This window comes from Macrotis lagotis, chromosome 8 (genome assembly GCF_037893015.1).
Source record: "Macrotis lagotis isolate mMagLag1 chromosome 8, bilby.v1.9.chrom.fasta, whole genome shotgun sequence".
Taxonomy (NCBI): domain Eukaryota; kingdom Metazoa; phylum Chordata; class Mammalia; order Peramelemorphia; family Peramelidae; genus Macrotis; species Macrotis lagotis.
The window spans coordinates 116400732-116428518 of record NC_133665.1 but is presented as its reverse complement, the minus strand read 5'-3'; the positions used below and the strand labels follow the sequence as shown (position 1 = coordinate 116428518).

At 34.9% G+C, this 27787-nt stretch overlaps 1 protein-coding gene across 1 annotated transcript in view; it reads left to right on the top strand.

The window, feature by feature from the left end:
- Positions 1-27787, top strand: part of PKD1L1 (polycystin 1 like 1, transient receptor potential channel interacting) — a 140544-nt gene that overhangs the window by 36457 nt on the left and 76300 nt on the right. Inside the window, exons 12-21 of the mRNA XM_074199030.1 lie at positions 1184-1591; positions 4118-4180; positions 5073-5255; positions 6123-6200; positions 10451-10593; positions 13332-13452; positions 16409-16535; positions 18873-19068; positions 23710-23766; positions 26059-26271. Of these exons, the coding sequence (XP_074055131.1) occupies positions 1184-1591; positions 4118-4180; positions 5073-5255; positions 6123-6200; positions 10451-10593; positions 13332-13452; positions 16409-16535; positions 18873-19068; positions 23710-23766; positions 26059-26271 (1589 nt within the window). The remainder of the gene's footprint in view (positions 1-1183; positions 1592-4117; positions 4181-5072; positions 5256-6122; positions 6201-10450; positions 10594-13331; positions 13453-16408; positions 16536-18872; positions 19069-23709; positions 23767-26058; positions 26272-27787) is intronic.

Here is a 27787-nt window from a genome sequence, read left to right as displayed (position 1 = left end):
GAACTGACTGATTCTCATTCTCACTCTCTGTCTCTGTCCCTGTCTCTCTCATACTTAATGTTTTTTTTTTTCTTAAACTCAGGCTCTTCCCAGTTTTTCCAAATTTCTATCTATATTCCACTATATACACCGAATACCTTTTTATATCCAACTTCATATCCCATTCACTATACTGTTTCCTTGTTCTGCTCACAGATTCACTCCAACCTTAATAGTTCAAATCTACTTTTTACTCTTTTAATGAGGATGGGAGGAAACAAACAAACTGCCAAACTCCCCACATTCTCAAGAGGATTTTCCCTGAGATCTTTAATGTCTGATACTGTACATTTGATCTCTAGCCTCTCATATTTTCCCTAAATGTGGATTGAACTGCAACAAATCACTCATCTTTGATTTTCTAATAATTTTCTATCTGTTCAATGGGATTTACCAAAGATAGCTATAAATAGTGTTACGGGAATGATTTCATTTAGAAAAAACCTAAACATGTTTTAGATTGTTGTTCAGTCATTTCACTCTGTCTGACTCTTTATGACTCCATTTGGGATTTTCATGGCAAAGATACTGGAGTGGTTTGCCATTTCCTTCTCCAACATGTTTAGGTACTCAGTGTATAAAATACAATTTTATGTTGCAATATTACTTGTACAACCCATGCAACAGAATTTATGGAAGAGTTACATGTAAAATGATTATTTATTAATTGAGTTTTGGTAATATTGGTTCTTATAAGTATGAAATTTGATATTGATAGAGTTTTCAATTAAATTATCTTGAGATAGGTGACATAATGTCTAGGGCACCAGATTTATGATTAAGAAGACCTGAATTTGAATCTAGCCTTAGCCACTTACTTGGAGTGTGATCCTGGGTGATCACTTTATCTCCCAGCTTCAATTTTCTCACTTGTAAATTGTAAATATTAATAGCACCTACTTCATAGACCTGAGAAGAACAAATGAGACAATACCTGTAAAACACTTTGAAAATTAGAATGTGCTAGATCATTATTACTATATTTATGATGATGGATCTTTTTTGTTAGACAAATAATCAGTTTTGTATTTTATCAGTATTATCTGTGAAAATGTCTAAGCACACTTGTACTGTTATTGCATTATCTATAAAAACTACATTTTAAATTGTGTTTTATTGTAATTATTTCAAATATATGTGTAAGTTTCCTTTTGTAGAGCTACGAATCTGCTAGACTCATCAAGCTTCCATGGTGCCATCTTGAAAATTCCAAAGCCAAATTCACCCTCCACAGTGAAAATGACTTTTCCTGCCCTAAGAACTCCACCTTTCTCAAGAGATGCTTCTGGGCAGACTTTCAGGCAGCTGGCTCTTTCAGTTTCAGTGAAAACCTCCATTTCTGCATCAGCCATAAACCTTACAAATGGATTTCATCATACAAATGATCCCAGTCACAGGGAGAGCAGCAATCTCTCAGCTCTGAAGGATCCTGTTCAGGAAGGGCTACTTTACCCATTTCAAGGCTTACTAGAAAGAAAATTTGTCATAAGATCCACTCAGAGAGAAAAGTCAGCAAGCACTGAGCCACCACAAAATTCTTCTTACATTTCTGGTAATTACATTTTCTTCCTATTTTTTCCATTTTGTTTCTTTGCATTTCTTCCTCTTTTTCCTTTGAGGGAATAAATGTAGTCTTTTGTGGAGTAAAGTCATACACGTTTGATGCCTGATTCCTCTGGTTAATTACTGAAATTTTCAGTGTCATCTATTGGGGGATTGGAAAGTCTTTTTTAATTGACCTTAAAATTGTTTTTAAAAGAGAGTTGCTTTGCATGATATATTGCTTTATTCCAAAACTAATAAGTGATCTCATTTTAACTCTCTTTAAAAAAAATCAACTTTAATGATCTAAAAGTATGACAAGAAATACATTTTGCATGCCAGACATTTAGCACCAATAGTTAGCTTTCTCAACTCCACTCAGTGTCTGTTCTAGATCTGATTATGATTCAGAGAACATTTTCTCTGTCTTATCACCCCATTACTACTTTACCCCAAAGTTTAGGTATCTAGTTCTCATTGTAGGATTGAGAAATGTGTATAGTCCTAGCACTCTCTCTTTTTTAAGGCTTTTGCAAGGCAAATGGGGTTAAGTGGCTTGCCCAAGGCCACACAGCTAGGTCATTATTAAGTGTTTGAGGTCGGATTTGAACCCAGGTACTCCTGACTCCAGGGCCATCTACTGTGCCACCTAGCTGCCCCAGTCCTAGCACTCTTAAGAAGTAAAGTCTGAGGACTAGAAGACTCTCTCTCATAGGAAGACCTTATTTTCATTCTGTTCAGAGCCCCTAACTTTTAAGACAAATAATTTTTTTAATGAATGATTGTCAAACATGGTTTTTGAACACCAAGTAAGATAATAGCAATAGCAAATACATTTTCAAAATTGCTTCTAGTTAATTAAGAAACGAGGGACTAGGCATTTGTGAATGCTAAACAATTGGACATGATTTTTTTTTTTTTAATAATTCTGTCACTTTATCATAGGGTTCCTCAAGTTAGGCTAACAAGTTTTAAATTACAAAAATATTACCTCATTCTCAAGTACAGTAGATCCAGGGAATCATTTACTAATGATACCCATTTAGTTTTTGGTTCACTGATTTTCTAATCCTTGCTGTCTAAGTAGATTAAATATGAGGGAGTCCATCAATTCATAAATCACAGTTTTTCACTAAGAACCAAAATTTATTGTGATGAAACTTTAGATAGATTTTTAAATGAAATAAAATGGATTTAATACTAATTGTTAAAGTAGATGAAAGAGAAACATTATTAAATTAAATAAACTAGATCAATAAGGCCTTCTTTCTCTATTATAAGTGAAACTATTTCCATTTTTTAAAATCACCATATGACTCATTTATTCCATGTTTCTGTATCTGTGTAGCTTCATAAAGTTCATATCTCATTGACAGAGAGGGAGGAAGGGGACCAAGTCTCTGGACTGTCTTTGGACTAAATAGAGAAATGAATTAAAACAGAAGCACAGATAAAATAAAGACCCCAGATCAATCTGGGAATAAGTAGGCTTAGGTATTTAGTAGATGATAGATTTCAGAGCAGCTAAGGCAAAGCAATCCAGTAGAAAAGTGAGAACGTAGTACCTTGAATGACTCTGGGGAAGTCAGCCAAAGTACTGCTGAAGTTTGAGTGTTATTCTTGAAATGAAAGTTAATTTGGAGCCAGAAAATCAGGACAAAAAAAATAATAAAAATGTACACTCTTGAAAGGAGACTTTTTGGTTATTTAATGAGAGCAAGTGTAACACATCCCAAATGCTACAATATCATCCCCAAATTTTAAGTGCTTAGAATTTTGTTTTATATTTAGTATATACTTAATGGAGAATTTAGGTAAGGATGTAATCAAGAATGAGGGTGTTAAGGCATGAATGAATTGTAATATGTACTGGTGAAAGGAGTATCTTCATTGCACAGATCCTCTAATTAACAAAGAAGATATTTTAGATGATAAATGATCATTATATAACAGTTTATGTTGCAGCAAAGAAAGATTATAATTTTATATTATATATAAATATTTCCCATAAAAGAACTAATTTGTTGAAATTATAGAGACGGAATCTCTCTCTCTCTTTCTCTTTCCTTTGGTGTCTCCTTTCAACCTTATGTTGAAGTTGTAATTATTATAATAATAGCATTGTTTTGAATGGTTCACTTTTTTCTTGGTTTGAATTCCCCTACTCTTTCCCTCAGGATTCAGGCACAAATTTTCTTTTCTAAAATATGCTTGGAGTAGCATTTGGATTATATGGCCTATAAGTTCTGAGATGGTATAATATCATTCATTTTTAAGGCCAGTGTTCTTTTTTCAATATTCATTTTTTTTTCTTTGTAGATTCAGGAGGACTTTAGTATATTTAAATGTCTCAGGGGTATCATTATGAAAATCAATCATAAATTTGTCTATTTTCAATTAAAGAAAGTTATAATTAATGGCAGAGATTTAGCTAAATTTTAATATTTATTCTAAATTGAATTTGTGAAGATCTTGATTTAAATATATACACTACTCAAAAGTTGTGTTTATAATGATATTTTTAATCTTTCCATAGATTTTGAAACTTTTTATAGCAACATCAAGGAGGCAACAGAACCATCAAGAGGAAGACAACCAGGTTAATATATCCTATGACTATGAATGTGTTTTTAATGAATTAAATTTTGTCAGTATGATATACTGGAACGTATTTTCAGACATATTCACTGAGAGTTTCATCTGTTTTAATGTGCTTTACATGTTTTTGATATGATTCCTCAAACTTTACATACCATTTCTTCCAGATGTTTCTATTTTGCACTTGAAGAATCAGTATACTTCTCTGTTCTCTACTTACAATTATCACTGATTACCAATGGGAACACCATTCACTCTTTCTTCCTGAATCAATTATAACTAGTGTCTCCATTCAATAAGTCATGTTAAAAACTATTTTTAGCAGTCATATTATTGAAATTCAAATGACAAAATGTAATCTCAAAATAGCAAATTCTTGAAATGTGATAAATTTTAAAGACATTTTAAAGTTTTATTTCCTGATATACCTCTCTCTCACATGGAAATCTCCCCTGTAAGAAATAAAAGCAATGAAACAAAGCCAAACAATAATCACATCTGACTATATTATACACACACACACACACATATACATACATGTAATTCTAGCATATATTCCATCCTTTATCCCACTTTATCCTATATCTGTATTGAAAAAAGAGAAATGTTTCGTAAATCCATATTTAGGAATTCAGATGGGTCATTGTATTGAATCTGAGTTTAGTTGATTTTAAGTTCTGCTTTTATTTATATTATTGTTGATGTTATGCATATTATTCTCCTGACTAACATTTCACTCTATCTCAGTTCATATAAATCCTCCTATATCTATCACATAAACTTTATCCTATATAATATTTTTAGAAATGGGAGCAGGGACTTTTTGGAAATATTATTTTTCCAATCTATGATTTTTCCTCCTAATCATCCATTAACATAGTTTGTTCTCTTAGTGGAGAGTATCAGTGTTACAGACCTAAGTGAAGATGAAGAAACAGATACTATGTCTGACAATGATGATGGTTACAACCTAATTGATTTATCCTACTCCACTGAAAATACAGCACCATTGCTTATGGTAGATTGGTCCAAATCGATAATTAGTAGAGCTGTTTTTCAAAGCTACACATCTTCAGGTATGCATTTTCTACTCACTGGATGCAATTTGAATTAGGAAGCCTTAGATATAATTTACTAACTTTTTTCCCAGTCATTTTATTTAATAGATATGTACCTAGTTTTAATGTACTTTTAAAAAGTGATAATATGATATATTATTCAGATCTTTTCCATGTGATTGTTCTCCTTTATTTTCTGACTATAGTGGGAAAAAGCATGATGACATAATGGAAAAAGCACTAGACTTGAATTAGAACATCACTCTACTATTTCGGCTCTTATTTTTTCCCCCAACAAATTTTTATTAAACCAGCAATATGTTGTATTTTGGATATCAAAAGAGAGATATGAAGAACACACCTTACTTTCAAAGAACTTGCAGTTTATTCAATGGAAAGAAAGTCTGCCAACATTTGTTACCTGCTGTGGTACCTACTGTGTACCAATCACTTTGATAAGTATGCATAACATACACACATAAAAGAAATTATATAACATACACACTTAAAAGAAGTTAAAAAGTGGTATGAAAGAGTTAAAGATATTGTCTACAAATAGCTATGATTTCAGAGTAGCATAAGATAACTTAAAAGGAGAGATCTGAGTCAAATACTTTAAAAAATTTTAGATGTTTGTTGGAGAGATTCACCATCTCCTACAAAATTAGGAGCATTTACTTACACAAAAACAATTCCCCAATAACCTGTGGTGGATCTGTACTTTTAAAATTTTAGGTGTATAAGTAAATATTAAAAACAATCCCTGAAAATTCAGCTTAGTGTCCCAGAACCACAGAAATAGGAGTAACTTATTTATAGATATCATCTGTCCCAGAAAATGATTTCATCTGGTAACTAAAGTCATGTGGATATATTTTGTTTTAGGTATTACATCAAAAATAGTTACATTTAAACCATATTCCCTGAAAGGTGGAGAAACATATGTGATACAAGCTTCTATAGGTAGGTGATGGGTTTTTTTTTGGGGGGGGTTAGGTATTTGCAAGGCAAATGGGGTTAAGTGGCTTGCCCAAGGCCACACAGCTAGATCATTGTTAAGTGTCTGAGACCGGATTTGAACCCAGGTACTCCTAACTCCAGTGCCGGTGCTTTGCTCACTACACCACCTAGCTGCCCGTAGGTGATGTTTTCAAAGGGATATTTTTAGTTTTTAGAAATAATGAAAATTTTGGAGGTCTTCTTAATTCACTTTCCTAGAAATTATAATCAACCAAACATTTGTTTTAGGTCTTCTAAATAGATGTCTCTATGTACAATCTCCACAAAGCTTCTAAAATAGTGTTCCTGGGGCGGAGCCAAGATGGCGACATGAAGGGATTGAGTCTTAGGAGATCTCTGATAAAAACTCATAAACTAATGACTCTAACTAAACTTTCGAGAGACAGAACCCATAAAGGGACCCAGTGAGGCAGTTCTCCTACTCAAGGTAACCTGGAAAAGAGCAGAAAGGCTCTGCTCCCTGGGGTCGGAGGGGCAGCCCACTAGAGGGTTGGCCCGCCAGAGCCAAAGAACTTCAGCCTCCCGGAGGCAGCCCCAGGGCGCTGGGAGCCACGGCTCACAGTAGCAGGGGAGTCCCCTGAGCTGCACCCCGGGGAGCACTGGGCACAAAGCGGGGGAACAGTGAGGGACCTCTGCCAGAGCAAGCACGTGGAGCCCAGCCCTCAGGGCACACAGCAAGCAGCTTGGTCTTTCAGGCGGAGCCCGTAAGCAGGAGCCCCCAGGGCATGAGCCCATTGAGCTGAGGGAGGGGAGTGAAGACAGACTGCAAGCTTGGTCCTCTGCCCCTGGAAGGACTCTGGGGCTCTGACCACATTCAGATCCTGATCGCAGTCTAGGCCCCCCCTATAGAACAGCCCCCCCCCCCCCACCTCGGCCGTGGCAGAGGGGGGGCGCTTATGGTCATTCACAGACCAGGAGGGAGGACAGAGCCTCACACACTGAGATCCTTGTGTGAGTGTCCCAAAAGCTCAGGAAGAACCCCCAAAACAGGCTTAGGCTGGGAAAATGAACAAGCAAAGAAACAAGAGGAAGACCATTGAGAAATATTTTGCAAATGAGCCCAAGAAGGATCAAAATACTCAGTCTGAAGATGAGGAAGCACAAGCTCCTGCATCTAAAGACTCCAAGAAAAACAGAAATTGGGCTCAGGCTACGACAGAGCTCAAAAAAGACTTTGAAAATCAAATGAGGGAGTTGGAAGAAAAACTGGGAAAAGAAAGGAGAGAGATGCAGGAAAAACATGAAAATGAAGTCAGCAGCTTAGTCAAGGAGATCCAAAAAAATGCTGAAGAAAATAGCATGCTAAAAACCAGCTTAGGTCAAATGGATAAAACAGTTCAAAAAGTTATGGAGGAGAAGAATGCTTTAAAAAGCAAAATTGGCCAGATGGAAAAAGAGATAAGAAAACTCTCTGAGGAGAACAAATCCTTCAGACAAAAAATAGAATTCAGGGAGATTGATGAATTTACCAGAAATCAGGAATCAATACTTCAAAACCAAAAAAATGAAAAAATTAGAAGAAAATGTGAAATATCTCATTGAAAAAACAACTGATATGGAAAACAGACTTAGGAAAGATAATTTGAAAATTATTGGAATACCTGAAAGTCATGATCAGGAAAAGAGCCTTGACATCATTTTCAAAGAATTACTACAGGAAAATTGCCCTGATATTCTAGAAGCAGAGGGCAAAATAGAAATGGAGAGAATCCACCGATCCCCCAGAGAAAGAGATCCCAAAAAACCAACCCCTAGGAATATTATAGGCAAGTTCCAGAACTCCCAAGTCAAAGAGAAAATGTTACAAGCAGCCAGAAGGACACAGTTCAAATATCGTGGTGCTGCAGTCAGGATCACACAGGACTTAGCAGCAGCTACATTGGAAACTCGTAGGGCTTGGAATACAATATACTGGAAGGCAAAAAGAGCTTAGAATGCAGCCAAGAATGAACTACCCAGCAAGGCTGAATGTCCTCTTCCAGGGAAAAAGATGGACTTTCAATGAACCAGGGGAATTTCAAATGTTCCTTTTGGAATGGCCAGAGCTGAACAGAAGGTTTGATCTTCAGATATAGGACTCAGGTGAAGCATGGAGATTGGAGGAGAAGGGGAAAATATGAGGGATTTAATGATGATGAACTGCATGTATAGAAAAATGATACTGATAATATTCATATGAACCATCTCAGTTAATAGAGCAGGTAAAGGGAGTTTTTATAATTGAAGCACAGGAGAAAGCTGAATTCGAAGATAAAATGTGTAAAAATGGAGTCAATAGAAAAAAAGGGAAATGGAATGGGAGAAAGAAAAAGGAGAGGGGGAATAGGCCAAGATATTTCACATAATAAGATTTTTTTTTATTACAATGAGCTATTGCAATGATATGGAAGGGGGGAGGCAAGGGGGAATGAGGGAACCTTTGCTCTCATCAGAGATGGCTAGGAGAGGAAACAGCAAATATACTCAATGGGGTATAGGCATCTGGAGTAAGAAGGAGGGGGGAGCAGGGGGAAGGGGTGGGGATGTGAATAAAGGAGGAGAGATTGGACCATGGGGGGAGAGTGGTCAGATATAACACATTTTCTTTTTTACTTCTTGCAAGGGGCTGGGATTGGAAGGCCTGTACAGGACCATAGGGCCAGGTGGATGCTGGGCCTAAGGGGTGGTATGGGGGCTCAGGGCTTCTTGGCCCCAGGACCAGGGATCTGTCTGCTGCATCACTCAGTGACCCTACAGCAGAGTCAGAGTGAAAGGAGAGAGAAAATATAGTACATGGTAGTGGAGAAATAAGAAAGAAGGGAGTTGCGATCAGCAATGGCAACGTTGGAAAAATATGGAAGTAACGCTTGTGATGGACTTATCATAAAGAATGTGATCCACTCACGACAGAGTTGTTGGTGTTGGAACAAAGACTGAAGCACATTTTTTGTTATTATTATTTGGGGGAGGGTGCAGGGCAAGTGGGGCTGGGTGGCCTGCCTGGGGCAACATAGCAGGGTGATCTTTGGGTGTCTGGGGTTGGATTCGGACCCAGGTGCTCCTGGCTCAAGGGCCAATGCTCTGTCTGCCACCCAGCCACCTCTACTATTATTACTATTTTATTTTATTTTGGGTCTTTTTTTCCTTCTTTTTGGTTTTTGCAGGGCAGTGGGGATCGGGTGGCTTGCATGTCACATGGCTGGGTGATTATTGGGTTTACGAGGCTGGATATGGGCTCGGGTGCTCGAGGCTCCAGGGCTGGTGCTTCGTCCATTTCGCCACCTGGCCATACCTACAATTATTACTATTATTTTTTTAATTTTAATTTTTTTTCTCCCCCCTTTACTTTTTTCGCCCAAGCAAGTCTATCTTTATTCATGGGGGGAGGGGTATTTTGTTTATTTGTAAACAAGAATATTTTATTAATGTAAAAAAAACATTTGTATAAAATGAGAATAAAAAATAATTGAAAAAAAAAGTTAAAAAAAAATAGTGTTCCTGAAATTTAGTTCTGAGCATGCTATTCCCTTGCTTAAGAATCTTCATCGACTCCCCTTTGTTGCTAGGTAAAAATACAAACTCCTTACTAGCATATTTAATGCTCTTCTCAGTCTGATTCCAACCTATATTACTCCCCTTCACAAATTTATGTTCTAATGAAGCTGGCCTATTTACTTTTCACTGAATTTATAATCTCATCACTTGCTTCCAAGTCTATTTGTACATTTTTCCTCTGCATAAGTGAAGACTGAATGGAGTTGTGTGCTCCTATTGGACCATAGTTGGATTTTTGTTGAGATTTCTTTTATTCTTGGTCGAATAGCTAGGTGTTGATTTGGAGGAGCTTTGATTGACCACCTGACAGAGTTTATGATCTGGGAAGTAGAGATTGAAGTATAAACTTTTTCTAAATGGGGGTGGCTTAATTCTCTCCCAAAGACACTATTTTTTTCTTATTTAATTTTATTTCTGATCTTGGATAATTATTTTTCCCATTCTTTTCACTACTCAATTTGAGCACAAGGTTTTAATTCTATACTTCTTGGATAAGACACCATGAATAATACATTCAGCATTTGGCATCTGTTTCAACAAGATCCTTTGTTGAATCAAGTTTTGGTTTTCTTCTCAGTGTTTTTTTTACCCATTATGTCTGTTAAGATAAGTCTAGGTGTTAGGTATATTTTTCAATTGGCTCTTATTTTTCTTTTCAGTTTCAAGCCACAGCTCATTAGGCAAAGCACAATTATATTTTGCTGTCAATGAAGTTCCAAAGGAGATGGCATGCCAAGTACAGCCTATTCAAGGATATGAGGCTTATACAGTCTTCAGTGTTTTCTGCATGTCTGGGAGAGCAGTAAGCATTTTGCAATCCTTTAATACTATTTGTGTGACCAATGTAGGTTTCAAAGCCTTATTAGGCAACAGATGTTGTCTGGCATTCTAGGCTATACACTGTTCTAAAGTATAAATAACATCCATATATGATATTCTATGGAATAATTACTAATAAAGTTTATGATGTGCAATAATGATTGAATTCATTGCCTATGAATAAAAACCTATAGATAAGGGTAAAATAATCATTATCACCATTCTATGAAATTATAATTTATGATTTCACTTTTTATTTCTAAGGCTACTTTGAACATTTTAAAGGTTTTAAAATCCATTTCAAAGACCACTCTCTTCTCTGAAATGATAATCAGTATGGTATATAGGTCTTCATAAAATCCTTGAGTATTAATGCTGCAAGAGAATATAGCCATCACCAGTCCTCTCAAATGGCAGACAGGAAAAAAAGAAGCTCAAGTGAGTGTCTAGCCCAAAGCTATTCAGCTATTAGAAGCAAGACTAGGCCTAGAATTCACTACTCATCATTTTTACTACTATACTACAGGTAAATATCTGTAATAGAAAGTGATGAAGGAGCTGTCTTCAAGTCACAGAACTTGAGTGCTGTCCAGGTGCTGAAATCACACTCACCTGACCATATGAGTCACAGTTTCTGATCATTAATATAATCTTTACTCCCCAAGAAATAGCCCCAAGTTCATGTTCTGAGAGCATGATATCCCTCTTCTAGAAAGTTCTTCTGGAAGTTTTTCTGAGAGAAGACTTTCTGCATGAACAAAATAAGTAGACTTTTAAAGCATTCAGGTTTACGGGACTCTATATCTCCTTTGTCTGCCTTTCTTCATGTAGGGTTCAAAGGAGCCAGATTCAGTTCTAGGGTCAATCAGATCTAAAGGCTATGCTTCTAGTTACAATCTACTATATTGACTCCTGTATGAGCCTGACTGTAAGCCACTTGGGTATACCACATAAAACAAATTCAGAACATAAAATGATCCAAAAGTAATACTTTCATTAACTGATAGGTAAAAATGTGGGTACTTTAAACAGTAGGCACAAAAGCTTAGTATGAGAGGAAATTGACTTTGAATCTTGACTCAACCGGGCTTCCCATTTTGATAAGTTTATAATTTTCCTGTGAATGAAGAAGATCTTAGGAGAAACTTTAAAGTAATGTAATGGACTTGAAATAGGGACACCATTTAGAGAAAGTTAAAAACAACTTTTGATACCCCAAACTAAAGTGGTCTACTCTATTTTCCTTGGGCATAAACTCTGATTTTTCACAACCGTACTAGGTGTTCATGGTGTCCGTTATTTCAAGTCCAGAATCGTGGTCTTAAACAATGAAACAATTTAAATGTATCCATTCATTTAGTGTTAAATATTTGTGATTCTCCTTTTTATAACAGAAATTATATAGTAAGTTTTTGAGAAGGAAATTAAGCCCTATTAGGTAAGATAAAAGTAGAAAGATATTCTTGAAGATAAATTCTATTTGATGAAGAGGTTGGACTAGTCAGGGATTCTTAACTTGGGATCCATGAACTTTTCTTTCAAAAGAATTAGAAACTATATTTTAATATAACTTGTTTCCTTTGAAATTCTATGTATTTTATTTTATGCATTCACAAACATTAGTCTGAAGAATTCAAAGACTTCACCAAATTATCAAATAAATCCATGATTCAAAAAAAAGATTAAGAACCCCCTTATCTAATTGCTAATGTTCTTTTCCCTCCAACATTTTATAATCCAATCACTAAAGAGATTCCAGTGTATTTTTTTAAGTTTTTTTTTGCAAGGTAATGCTATTAAGTGGTTTGCCCAAGGCCACACAGCTAGGTAATTATTAAGTGTCTGAGGCCAGATTTGAACTCAGGTACTCCTCCTGACTCCAGGGCTGGTGCTCTATTCACTGCACCACCTAGCTGCCCCTGATTCCAGTGTATTTTAAAATCTTAATTCACTTAAAAATTCACTCACATTTTTATAGCACTTTGTTTGTAGAGTACTTAACTTACAAGAATATCATGAAGTAGGTAGTACAAAAATCATCATCTCCACTCTAACCATGGGGAAAGTTAAAGATCTTTGCCATAATCACAAAGCTGCCAACAGTTTGACATAGGCCCTTATCACAGCATGCCTTGATTATTGTCAGTGATTGCTGGTTGGTCCCTATTTCAAGTCTTTCCCCAATCTAGTTCATTCTCTACTTAGCTGTCAAGTTAATCTTCCTAAAGTGCAGGTTCACTCATATCATCCTTTTTTTTTTTTTTTCAATAAACCTCAGTTGTTCCCTATTGCTTTCAGGATTAAATATAAATATCTTCTATTTGATATTTTAACCTTTTCATAAAAATGATTCTTTTCTACCTTTCCTACTGCTCATAACTTATTACTATGTACTATGCAATCTAGTGATACTGATAACTTGAGACACTGCATCTCCTTAAAAAGAATGTTCTAATTTAGATCTTGCATTCCCAGAATTTATCATGGTGTCTAGCACATAGTGGGGGGGGGATTAATAAGTGCTTATTGGCTAATTTGCTAAGTGTTTTTGGGGGGGATTTATGCTCAAAACTTTAGAATGCTGGTTAGATATTCCATTATCTACATTGTGCTGACTTTCATATAAAAAAATTCTTTTTATTGGAATATAAAGAACTGGTTATTGTAAATTTCATGTTTTACTGATGTCTTTATATTTTTTCCCTATGGAACTGAATATAGGATTACCATTATGAATTCAGTTACCAAATAGGAAAATCATCCAAAATACCTTTATATAGAGGTACAGATATACAATATTACTTTACTTTGCCAGCTGGTGAAATTGTGGACAAATATAAAGGTGAGTCTCATTATGGTAGTTGGTTTATTAACTGTGATTTTATATAAGTTTTCCACATAGCCTTTATTTTGCTAATTTTTATTTATTTTTTTGAGGCCATCAGGGTTAAGTGACTTGCCTCAGTTTCAACAGCTAATAGGCATCAAGTGTCTGAGACCAGATTTGAACTTAGGTCCTCTTGACTCCAGAGCTATTACTCTAACCACTGCACCACCTGGCTACTCCTCCACAGAGGTCTTTAAATAAGTGTCCAAACAAAAAGAATTTTTTAAGTAATGAAATAAATAGGTTACTTTGCTGAGTTGGGAGGGTATTTCTCATGATAAATATAATACCTTAGGACTTTGGGTGAATTATTTCTTTTACAAGAAGGAAAATTTGGAGTATTTATAAAACATCATTTTGTTCCCCTGTCATGAATAGTATGGAAGAAAAACAATAAAATGACACTTTTTGGAAAAATGAAATAAAAATGAAACCAGATATTTTAATTATTAATAATAAATAATAAATGGATGATACATTAGATTTATAACCTTGAGTTCCTAGTATGTGCTTTAAAGCAGTGGTCCCAAAACATTTTGATCATCTACCATATCATTAGATAGATTTGATCTTCTAGTATGTATATACTTCCAATATATATATTTAGTTCTAATAAAATTATGTATATGTACTACTATAATAAGTATGTTTCTTCATCCCTCTGATAGGTTCTTTGTCATTTGTCATCTTCTCTCTATTTACTCTTACCCTTAGCAATCTCATTCACTCTTATGGATTTCATTTCCCCATTGTCTCCTTTTTATGAAAACTTGGCCTCATTTTTCTTCTCTTTTTCTCTGATGGTTCTTCTTTATAAGATGGCTAAATCTCTACTTCTCAAATCTGGATGTTGAAATTCTGCTCATCCTTTGAGTGCTAAACTCAAGAGTACCCATTTGAGGCATCTATGTAGCTAAGAGGATAGTATTGATCTTGGAATCAGAAAAACAAGAATTTGAATCTTACCTTACTCATTATGTGACTCTAGGCAAGTGAACCTAAGCGACAATAACAACAATAATAAAATATTTAGATATTTGTAAATTTTACTATTTATTTATAATTTCTTTGACATGTAGCTTCAAAGTTTATTGTTTATTGATTATATAGTTAGAATAAGGTTTGAAATTTTTTGACAGTAAGTCTATTTTGCTACTCTGTCACCAAGATTCCTCTGCCATTATCAGGTTTTCTCATTTGTAAAATTAAGAATACGATAGCATCTAAGTCACAGCGTTCTTATGAGAACTAAAAAACATGTCAAGTACTCTGCAAAACTTAAACATTATTAATATTCTCTCTAATTCCTGTTATCCATCCCAAATGTTTCCCCTTTCAATTCACATAGCTTTTAGGTTAAATATCTTGTACATATTTACTATTTTTTATTTTGTTATAATTCTGAGTTTATGTGATATGACCATCTACTAGAATGTGAGTTCCATGAATTCAGGGTCAATATTCTATTTCTTCTCTATATCTCTCTTAGTACAGTATTTTGAACATAGTAGAGGTTTAATAAATGTTTGTATTTTGATTGACTGATCTGATGGATTGAATTATTAGTTGTATATCATGATACTTAAAGTTAGGTGAACCTGATGCCTAAAAGTCAATCTCCTTCAGTTTCAGTTCCTGATATCTGTCCTATCTTCAAAATTTTGGTGGTTAAAAAGTCATAGAAACCTAGTAGGGTTGTGAAAAATCAGTGTTTATGCCTGAGGAAGATAGAGTAGACCACTTTAGTTTGGGGTATCTAGAGTTGTTTTTAACTCTCCCTAAATCTTACTTCAACTCTAAAGTTGGACCCAAACTAGATATAAATCACACAAGTCAATAATGTTTTTCAATTAAATGCAGAGTGCATTATTTGATCTATAATTTAAGACAGCAATTTTATCAATGCCTGAGAATATTTGAGACCTTTGAATTCAAAATGAATGAGTAATGGGAGGATTTTCACTATATTATGGTTATGAGAGATAATTCTGCCTCTTCCATAAAACTTTCCAACAATATAAGCCTTTAGTGATTTTTCCTTTTCTGATCTCCTGCAGCACTTACTGTCAATCGGGATTAATTATATGTTGCCTTGGCTCAATGTGGCATAGTAGAAAAAGACTGGACTTGGGGGGGGGGGTGTGTCAAGAGTCCTGAGTTTGAGAATCAGGTCCACCATTGGCTGAGTTACCCTGAACATCACCCTGTTGAATCCTTAACTTTCTTAAATAAAATGCAAATACTACTTGTACTACCTATTTTCCATGATAGTTGTAAAGAAAGTGTTATATAAACCATTGAGCATTGTAAAGTTAGGAACTGTCATTGATTTAGATTTGGAAGGGACTGTGGAGGTCATTTAGTTCAATCATCTCATTTATAGAGGAGGCAGCTAAAGACCGAAGGTAAGTGACCTGCCTCAGATCATTCAAGTAAGTGTCAGAACCAGGATTTAAATTCATGTCCTCTGACTCCCAATTCAGGACTCTCTCCCCTAACCGTTGTTTTTATGTGACCATATGTGTGTATGTGTATCTTTGTGCATGTAAACGACACAGTCACTTTCTTGATAGGGTAGAAGCATAGTCACATTTTCTTTCTGTCCCTTTAGTGCCTTACAAAGTGCTCTCCATATATCTATTAGGCACTCAATATATAGGTTGTTGATTTATTGTTAACTATTGTGTATAAAGTTTAAAATCTATGTTTTAAATTTCTGACTTGGGAGGTAAGATAGTTTGCCATTTCATTTCACACTGAGCTTTTCAAGGATAAAACTTGTCTTCACCTGCCACTAATAGACTATTAATATGTGAAATGTCGAGACAGTAAACCTTCTTTGAATCCTGGGATAAGAGGAGGCTTTTGATGCATTCCATATGTACGCATTCACATTTCTCTTTTGTTGTAGTAACTGTCTTTACTGAGATCACAAACAGATACGGCTCTAAATCTCATCCCTGTGCTGTGAATGTGACAGTATTGCCAAGTTTCCATAGGAACATATCATCTTTGAATTACAGGCCAGAAGAGGATCTGTAAGTAGCATTTGCAATGAAAAGGCCTTAAGAAAGCATTTTGAGGAGTCATACTTGGATCAGGCTAGCAATGGGGATGAAGTCTAACTGGACAAGGGTTTTGGAAAAAGAAGTAGGGTGTCAGATTCTCAGTTATAGCTGGGAGGATTAGGAGGGCTTATACTGTCATCGGAATATATGTGCCTGCTAGTGATTTCATACTAGTTTCACAATCACAGAATTTCAGAGTTGGAAGGATCCTCAGAAGACCATTAATACCAGAAAAATAATTCCTTCTACAATATCCATGACATCTTCCAGCCTTTGCTAGCAGACTTTGAGGGGGAACCATGACCTCCTGTAATAGCCCATTTCATTTTGGAATAATTGTAATTGTGAGGAACTTTTTAATGTTATATTAGATCTAAATTTGCCTTTTTGTAGTTTCTACCTACTGTACCTTGAAGGTCAAACAGGGCTAGTTGATACTATGCTGGTTAGTTCTTGTCCTTTCCTATCAAAGAAAACCAAAATGATAACACTATTAAAGTCTGTTCAACTGAGACTGATCAGACCAATATGAGTTCAGAAGTCTCTACCACAGGTTGGGCACATATAGTTCATGGTACTATGCTAGGTAATAGAGGAGTAGAGGAGATTTTATTTATATATATATATATATATGTGTGTGTGTGTGTATATATATATATATATATATGTATATATATATGTATGTACACACACACACACACACACACACACACACAAGATTTAATTCCTGTCTTCATGGGGTTTATAAACTGGTAGGATATATGACACATACAAAACAAATCCCATTATTCGCTGATTGATTCTAATAATAGCAATTATTCCAAGCTATCTCATATTGTAGCCTGAAAAATCATCCCTCCATCTCCCTCCTTAGCCTTACTGAGGAAATGGAGGCTATTTATAATGAGCCCCCTCTTCTCTCTTATTCCAGACCCCCAAACTCGTCATTCCCTCATTAACATTATTACTCATTTTCTCCTCTATTATTCCAGGAGGAGCCTTTTTCCTCATCAGCACTGATCTCTCTAAATCAGAAGTTTCTTCTGGGTGCTGACTGGCTTGCTCATTGCCATTGCCATTATCAAATTGAATTTCTCATTAAGAACTAGAATCTCAGGGAGGCTAGGTGGCACAGTGGATAGAGCACCGGCTCTGGAGTCAGGAGGACCTGAGTTCAAATCCGGTCTTAGACACTTCATAATGACCTAGCTGTGTGGCCTTGGGCAAGCCACTTAACCCCATTTGCCTTACAAAAACCTAAAAAAAAAAGAACTAGAATCTCAAAGTCAACAAATACAAACTAAATCTCTTTATCTGTACCACCACGCCACCAATACCACTATTAGCCCCTAATCCATCTCTAATGTTTCTATTTTTGTCAAGGGCCCACTCTCCTTCCACTTACCCAGGTTCAGAATCTTTTAGTCATCCTCAACTTGTTCTCCCTCAACTTCTACATCTGACCAATTGCTAAGACATGGAGATTCTACTTCTGCTTTTTTTTAAGATTTTCCCTGTATTTTCATTCCCATGTAATAGGTTTTTTCTATCTCTCTTATTGTTTCCCACACACAACCTAGCTACTTATTATTTTATTATTAATCTCTTATAAAAGCATCAAAGTAAAAATCTATACTTATGTCACACTTTTACAACTTATAAAATTGTAAAACATCCTTCTAAGATAGGTAACATAGGACAATTCCTATCTTATAGATGAGGAAATGGTTTGCCTTTGATTGCAGAGCTAGTGATAATGGACCCAAGACTTGAACTCAGATCTTCTATAGTATGTTCCAGAATATGCTTATAGAACATCATTTTTGCCTGGTTTAAGAGTTCTTATTTATCTTTATACATATATATATATATGTATATAATAATATTAGTAATAGCTAGCATTTATATAGTCTTTTAAGATTTAAAAAGCACTTTACAAATATGACATCATTTTACCTTCATGACAACCCTGAGAAATAGGTACAATTTTTATTTCCATTTCAAAGATGAAGAGATTGAGGTAGTCTAAGGTTATGATTTGGCTAGTAATTGTATGAATTGGATTTTGAAATCCATATCTTGGACTCCATATCTAAAGATGCTATACATCGTGCCATTTAACTGTATAACCACATGTGTTTATGAATGTTCATGTGCCCTCATATATACACATAAATTTCTATGTATATATTTAGACATGTGTGTATTTATGTGTTAAGAATCCACCTATTAGAAGTGTTTTTTTTTAGCAGATATGTTATTATTGTTGATCTTAAACTATGTTAATCTTTATTTTTTTCCCTATAGGTATAATTCAAGTCTAAAAAACCTAACCACCCTCCTACTAATGGGGAACTATGGAGAAATTAGAAATTATATCATAATGATAACCAGAATCTTGAATGATTTCTATATTGAAGACAAAAGCTCTATCTTTGGCCTACAGTCTCAAATGAGGAATTTTTTGATTTCTTCAGTGTGCAGCTTACCTTTCCAGGATCAGGTATATTTGTGTTTGTGTATTCTTTCCCTTGTTTATTTCAAGTTTTATTTTTATTATCAACTTAAGTAATAAAAAAAACATTTCTATACACAAAGATGACAAGAGATTCTTTTATGAAACAACGAATCTCCATTTTGCACTTCTTAGTTTTTTAAAAAATAAATTAGAAGACATGTTACTTTCAAAACTGCTTTTATGTTTCTTTCTGAACTTCTTTCTGTTCTCTTCTATGTGTTTTTTTTAAATGGCCTGGGGGGTGTATCATGTTGTTAAACCTCCAACCCTAACTTCATTAACCAAGTGCAAGAATCAAAGAACAAACAAGTAAACCCTTATAACCAATTAGCAGAGTCAAGCAAAATGAATCCATCCAGTGGCCACATCAAAAAATGTGCCTTTGCATCCTGTATCCTCCACCTCCATTGGGACATAGATATTGCTTCATCTCTGCCTCTTGAGACATGATTGGTCATTGCTTTGATCAGAGTTCTGAAATCTTTAGAAGTTGTTTTTCTTTTGTAATATTAATTTTGTATAAATGATTTTCCTAGATCTTATTCACTTTACCTTGCATCAGCTCAGAGAGGTCTTCCAAGTTTACTCTGGAATTGTTCATTTTGTCATTTCCTATGGTGCAAATAATATTTTATTGCATATCATATTTTGATCTGCAATTTCACAATTGGGTAAATTCTAATCTAAGTGACACTCTTGGATTTTAGTTCTTTGTTTTCTTCATTTCCTTTATCTACCTTAATGCCTACTACAGGATTAGGAGGTTTGTTTTACTTATGACTGTTCTCTCTCTTCATTATTCTCCTTAACCTCAACCTTTCCTATTTACCTATGTTTCCTAGGTCCTCTGATTTAGAGAGCTGGATCTTCAAGGATCTTTCCTGGCATCTCAGTGTTAGGGATCTCAGAGCTTTTGGGTTTGCATTATTCTGGTCAAAGTACTGAGATTTACTCTTGTTCCCTAGGATTTCCAAAATCCCTACCCTGAGGTTGGCTGGCCACTCTAAAGTTTTTTTCTGGGGAGTCCTCCTCTGCTGCTGCTTCAAGACACAAAACCTCGAAGGCTACACAGGTCCTTGGTTTCCAGGGTTGTCTTTGCTTGGGGGAGAGAAAGGCAGATCCTTCTTTTCAGTTGCATAAGGTTGACTTTTGTGCAGTTCTAGAGTGGAAGGGATAATTTATTTTAGTTTCTCATTGGATTTTTTGATCATGATTCAGTCTAATGGAAATTTTAGGGTCTTCTTGGAATAGGTGGGTGGAAAGAGAAAATGGTAGCTTTTCTCTCAGTCAGATGGCCATTTTGGTAGCAACAGGTATAAAATATAGCAGAAGATGCACATGAATCTATTCCATAGAAGTTTGTGGTTAATTTGCCTATTTTGATTAAATACATTAGAATTTTGCTTTAAATCAGTGATTTCCAAAGTAGGGACTGAGATCTTTCTCCCAGGGGTAGCAAACAGTCAATGGTCAGGAAGGTGTATCTAACTTTCCTTTGAAAGTTAATGGTGGTGGGGCGGCTAGGTTGCGCAGTGGATAGAACACTGGCCCTGGAGTCAAGAATACCTGAGTTTAAATCTGACCTCAGACACTTAATAATTACCTAGCTGTGTGGCCTTGGGCAAGCCACTTAACCCTTGCAAAAAAATGTAAAAAAAAAGTTAATGGTAGACTTCTATCTAAAAAAAATACCGATCTCCAAACACATAATAACTTACTGTCCCTTAGTTCAATTCCCCCTACTCCAATTGCTAGCTGGCCATGACTGGTATAGCATAGACCCCCTCAAGTGATTATAACCTGTCTGGGACCCAGGGCACCCAGATCAATCATACAGCAAAATGTTATCTCCTCTGTCTTCACATATACATCGTCTTTACAATCTGATCTCCTTAAATACAGGCTTAAAAATTTGTTTCTGACATTTATTGGTTGTATATCACACTATCTTAGCTTTAGAACTGGAAAAGAGCTTCCTTAGCAGATCTTGAGAAAGAGACAATTCCCTTCTTTTTACAGATGAGAGAAGTGAGTTCTCTATATCAATATACTCCTAGCCTCAGATACTTTCTACCTCTGTGACCCTGGGCAAGTCAATGAACCCTGTTTGCCTCAATTCCTCTGCTATAAGATGAGCTGGGCAAAGGAAGTAGCATACCATTCCAGTATCGTTGCCAAAAAAATCCTCAAATAAGGTCATGAAGAGTAAGTCACAATGGAAAAATGACCCAACAAAAGCAACATTAAGGATGAGATTTGAATCCAAATCTTTCTGACTCCATGTCTAGGACTCTTGTGGGAAAGTCACTTATATTCTCTGTGATACAGTGTCCTCATCTGTAGAATGACCATAATAATTTCTATAGTACTTATAAAGTTGTTGCTAGACTAAAATATTTGTAGAATACTTTGGAAACTCTATGCCTATTATAAATAATACTTATACTACACTGAATCTGCTTCCTAGAAAAGGTACTCGAAATTGAAATGATAGTAGAATCTGGTTTTCTTATAGAATTAATGATAGCAAAGTACTATCTTTCTAAGTAGCAGATACCTAGTTGTTTCCCATGGATCATAATGAAGGGTTGTTGTAGCTATTGAGCTATGAATGATCTATATTGAACTTAAAAAACTTTCTAAAATATGAAGAAATTGATCAGGGAGAAAGGTAATCAAACATCTATAATTTTGTTCAATGTGATACCTTCCTGCTTAGTGTCTGCTTCAACAAATCAGAAGATGAGGGAACAACTTTTTCAGAATCTTTTCATTTAGGAAAACTTTTTTTAGGAGAATTTTTACAGCTAAGTTGTATGAGAGAGAGAGAGAGAGAGAGAGAGAGAGAGAGAGAGAGAGAGAGAGAGAGAGAGAGAGAGAGCGCGCGCTGGCCTTGGAGTCAGGAAAAACCTAAGTTTACTTCACTTGTCTTGGACATTTACTGCTCTGTGACCCAGAACAAGTCATTTAACCTCTTTCCACCTCAATTTCTTCATCTGTAAAATTAGGAATATAAAAGAAGCTATCTTCATAGGATAGTTGTGATCAAAGGAGATTATTTAATAAAAAGTACTTTGCAAATCTAAAAGCACTATATCCGTGCAATATTATTGTTTCACAGGTTCCAATATGATGTAGTAGACAGGGAGAGAGAGAGAGAGAGAGAGAGAGAGAGAACGAACGAGAATGAGACTTGGCTTCAAGTCTTATGTCAGGCACACCTACACACTGGCTAAGTGGCTAAGTGACCCTAGCAAATCACTTAACCTCTTGCTCCTCTATGGAACTTTCTAAGACTTTTTTTTTTTGCATTGGTGGAGGGTGTTTCCTTATGTGGGTATTCCTTTTACAAATAAATCTCAAGTTTAGTATCAATTCTTTCTTTCAGGAGACATCTATACAAACGTAGGGGTACTAAACCTTTTTGGGAAATTATTCTAGCAATGGACACTGCTCTGCTGGTGTGCCCTTTGTGTTTGAAGGGGGTCTATATTGTCAGTAATATTGGGCTCAGCATTTTTTCCTTGTTTCTGGTTGTTTGCTTCCCTTTCCAGGCATTAGCAAATGGAACTTTGATTGACTATTTCACTCTAATCATTCAATGCCTAGGACATATTTAAATGATCTCCTTTTTTTTTTCAAATGGATCACCTTCAAACCAGCTCTTTCCAGCTCCCCATCCCTCCCCTTTCCTGCACTCAGTCATTTATCTCCTTTTTCTCCTAACACCCAAGTGGTGAGTCTCCTCATTGGTTTAGCACTTTTTGTTCTAAGGACTATTTGGTGTCTTAGAGAGACCCTTCTCTTGTTATACTTTAAAAAATTTTTCTCTTGACAATTTGTGGTGGGAAGATCTTATAGAGCAACATGCAAAAAATACTTCCCTCTAATACCCCTGAATGTTTTATCAGATCATTTATTACTCAAAGTTCCCATGACTCTTATTGTTTTATGGTTCCTTGAAATGTTAAAATGAAATCCATGTTGTATTTTGGAAGTTTCTTCAGTAATAAAAGAATTAAATTCAGAACCTTCTGTATTCAAGATGGAAAAAGTTTAATATAGAGTTGAGTGGTATTATGGAATTCTCCCGCTTAACTACATTGTCCAGTAACACATTAGGTAAAATGTGACTACTAGACTTTAGAGCATCATGCCAACTCTTGACACATGAAACTGGTGAAAATTCATTCAACCAACATTTTTGGAACATCTACTGTATGTAAAATCTTATTAAGGACTTGGGATACAAAAATTATTTCACTAAAACAAATTTAGTATTTATCAAGTACTATTATGAGCAAGGAAGATAATATTTGCTCTCAAGGAACTTATAGTCTACTTATGTAATTGATAAAAAATGTTAGAAATCAAACTCAAAATCACACACACACACACACTTGCACATAAATAAACATACAGCCCTTGGCTGCCCAGACGATATAGTGTTAATATGGTTTTAAATAAAAATGATCTCTTAGCAATGATTCTGTTCAACCTGAAATTTGAACCATAGTTTGAAAAGGAATAGTTATTTTCCCTGGTAATTTTGCATGAAGAAGAGATAATAAGCTTTTCAATGGTTCTGAATTTTCCTTCATTTTTGTGCTGATCTTCTTGCTTCAGGAAGAAATGGCTGATTCTGTTCTAATGCTGAATGAACTAATAAGTATCTCGAAGCAGGTAAGTCCCAATCTCATTCATTTCAAGGTAAATTTTCTTCTTGTTTACATAATTCTAAAGACTCCTGTTCAGATCAATAAATATCCATAAGGAATGAACCATAACAAATTACTATACAATGTAAGTTAGAGTAGATTTATCTACTTTTATGGGGGTTCCTTTAGTAATTCAGTTTCATTCCAACTTTAGGATCTTGTGGTTCTGTAATCTCATGATATTGCAATTTCTGAAATACCCGGTGATCATTCTTATTCAGTAGGAAGTAAATTCAAGATCCAGAGAAGAAATGGAGTTAACATTTGTGAGAGTGGGCTGAGACATTGATAATTCTATTAGACAATTCAGCATAGTCAAAAGGGCATTGGGTTGGGGGTCAGAGGAAAAGATTTTGAGACCTGAATTCCATGTTTATTACTTACAGGGTAAAAAGTGCTTTAACATCTTTGGACCTGAATTTCCTCATCTATAAAAACTGAGTTGGTCTAAGGAGTTCTAAATCTTTTTTGGTGTTATGGATCCTTTTGTCTGTCTCCTGAAGTCTTATGGGTCCATCTCAGAATAATCCTTTTCAATGAATAAAATAGACAGGATTACAAAGGAAACCAAGTGTATTGAAATGCAATTATCAAAATATTTCTTTTTTTTTTTAAAGAAATTCATTGAACCCAGATTAAGAATTCCTGGACTATATGATTTTTACAACCCTTCCAACGGTTAATTTTATGTTCTTATGCAGTATCTCTTCATTTTGGTATAAGTATTATGCCTTAGTTTTTATTAACAGGAAAAGAACAATTGCATTTTTATATTTCAAATCCAATTATCCATTTAGAGATGCCAGTAATTTACCTAGGGAGATAGACATAGCTCTTGTTTTAAATCAATTTCTTTCATATCAAAATTGGTTTTAAAATTAATCTTTTAATTCTTGAAATGATTTTGAGATTAATTTTTATGATAATAGCAAACATTCTTATGACATACTTTGTAAAATGATTTAAGTATATTTCCTTTTTAATGTAGTAAGTTATATGAGGTCAGACTTGTGGGAAACATCCCTCAGATCATAATCCTATGACAAAAATTTAGAGAAAATTAGCTTGAAGCACTTGAGTTCAACATGATCAGAGAGATTTTTGCTAAAAGAAGATTAGGCTCTCACTCAGAGCCTTGGGGACTTTTACTTTACATTCATTTGCTAATAGATTTTGATTATCCTGTTTCCCAGACTTTAGCAAATTAGATGTTAAATCAGTAGGACTGAGAGTTGTGGCTGGGAGTGTCAGAGATTCAGTGACAACTAGGAGAATTGATGGTGGGAAAGCCTGATAGAGAAGAGATAAAAAATTCAAAAATAGATTCAGGACTTTTTTTTTGTGATATAGCACCAGGGTGGTAAGAGAGGATTCCCATATCATCAAGAAAAAGTGAAGATGTTATGCTATTTCATTTCTGTAAGAAGGGAGGGGAGGGAGTATATTTTGGAAAAATCAACAAAAGTAGATAAAATTAGATTAAACAATTTTGATGTTTAAATACAAATAAACTTCAGTTGCCTAGAGAATGTATCATGGGTACTAAGTCCCCCTAAAACCTTAAGAAATGCAAGATTAAAAGTTCCTCAAAATCAGGAACCAAATCTCAAGTATTTTTATTTCTCTTACAATGCATATACCATACTTTGAATAAACTAGGTATTTATCCAAAAGTTTGTAAAATAGATGAAAGAATATGGCCATTCTCTCTTAGCTGGAAATTTTCCCTGGCATAACAAGAAGGGTAATAATCTTTTTTGCTAGTTGTAGACTTTTGAAAGCCTTCAGATTATAGGTCATGATAAGACCACCTTTTCCTGACTGCTTAGGATTTTCTAATGGAAATGAATTAGTTTAATCCTAGAGACCACTATAGGGCCCCATTTATGTTGAACCAAAATAATCATCAAAAGTTAGAATCTTAATCAATTCCTTATACCAGTTATAAGGGAGGAAAAACCAATAATAGGTTTAAGATAGAAGTCCATTTTAGGTTTTTAGAGATTATTTAGTCAAATCCTTTCCTGTTATAAATAAGGAAATCAAGTTCCAGAGGAGTTATGTGCCTAAGATCACATATCTACTGAATGTGCCAAGGATAGATCTCAGATTTTTTGATAGCCAACTCTGAGTTCATTTCATTTCACAAATGTATATTTTCTTTTAAAAATATTCTTAATGATGATGTGGAAGGTGACAAAAATAATCATTCAAAGGGTAAGATGAAATGTTAATTCTCTTTTTTCATTTAATGAAGGTTACATTTAATAGTGCAGTTCTGATAATCAAATACGTCAGAAAATTAATTGATCAAAACAACTTATCTGGCCAATTTGTGATGAATAAGGAGCTGATGTCCAAGCTGGTCTTTTTAGCATCAAGGGTAATGGAGGTGAAAGGAAAGGAAACATCCAGGAATGCAAAACATTTCAAAGAAGAAGGCATTAAAAGTATTGTATACTTGCTACTGGTAAGTAATTTTTTTTTCTTTCACAGAAAAAAATAATTATTTGCTGTAAGAGGTTTATTTCTTTTTCATAGGCAGGTAGGATTATTTCTGATGTGTTTTCCCTTATTATTACGAAGTAATAGTTTGGTATGCAAAATGTCACTCCATAAATTTATGGTAGTTCATATATATATATATATATATATATATATATATATGTTTCCCCAATTATATACAACAGTAGTTTCTACCTATTGTTTTAAAATTTATTTTTATTTAATTAATTTTGAATTTTATAACTTTTCCCCTAATCTTCCTTCCCTCCCCCCACCACCCACAGAAAGCAGATTGTTAGTCTATACATTGTTTCCATGGTCTAAGTTCTACCTATTATTTTTTGTAAGGTTTTGAATCTAAAAATTTTCTCCCCAACTCTCCCTTCTCTCCTCCCTTCCCCAACAGAAGTCAATCTGACGATCTTTACATTGTTTCCATGATGCGCAATGATCAAAATTGAATATGTTGGAGGGAAAAAAAAATCCTTGAGGAAAAGATAAAATATTAGAGATATCAAGATTATATAATACATAATACAACTTTTTTTAAAAATTGAAGTAATAAACTCCACAATTCTTTCTCCGGATATAGATAGTATTCTCCATAGCAGGTACCCTAAAATTGTCCGTGATTATTATACTGATAGAATGAGCAAGTCCATTAAGGTTGCTCATCACTCCTGTGTTGCTGTTATGATATACAACTTTTTTTGGTTCTACTCATCTCACTCATCATCAGTTCATGCAAGTCTTTCCAAGCTTCTCTGAAATCCCATCCCTTCTGGTTTCAAATAGAACAATAGTGTTCTATAACATACATATATCACAATTTGTGCAGCCATTCCCCAATTGATGGACACTCCCTTGATTTCCAATTCTTTGCCAGCACAGAGCTGCTATGAATATTTTTGTTCAAGTGATGTTTTATCCTTTCCACGATCTCTTCAGGGTATAGACCCAGTAATGGTATTGCTGGATCAAAGGGTATACACATTTTTATTGCCCTTTGAGTGTAATTCCAAATTGTTCTCCAGAATAGTTGGATCAGTTCACAGCTCCACCAACAATGTATTTAGTGTCCCAGATTACCCACATCCCTTCCAACCTTGATCATTGTCCTTTTTGGTCATATTGGCCAATCTGAGAGGTGTGAAGTGGTACCTCAGAGATTCTTTAATTTACATTTCTCTAATCAGTAATGATTTAGAGCAATTTTTCTTATGTCTATGGATAGCTTTGATTTCCTCATGTGCAAATTGCCTCTGCATATCTTTTGACCATTTGTCAATTGGGGAATGGCTTGTTTTTTTTTTATAAATTTGACTTAGTTCTCTCTATATTTTAAGAATGAGTCCTTTGTCAAAAATGCTGGTTGTAGAAATTGTTTCCCAATTTGCTACATTTCTTTTGATCATGGTTACAGTGATTTTGTTTGTGCAAAAACTTTTTAATTTAATGTAATCAGAAATATCCAGTTTGTT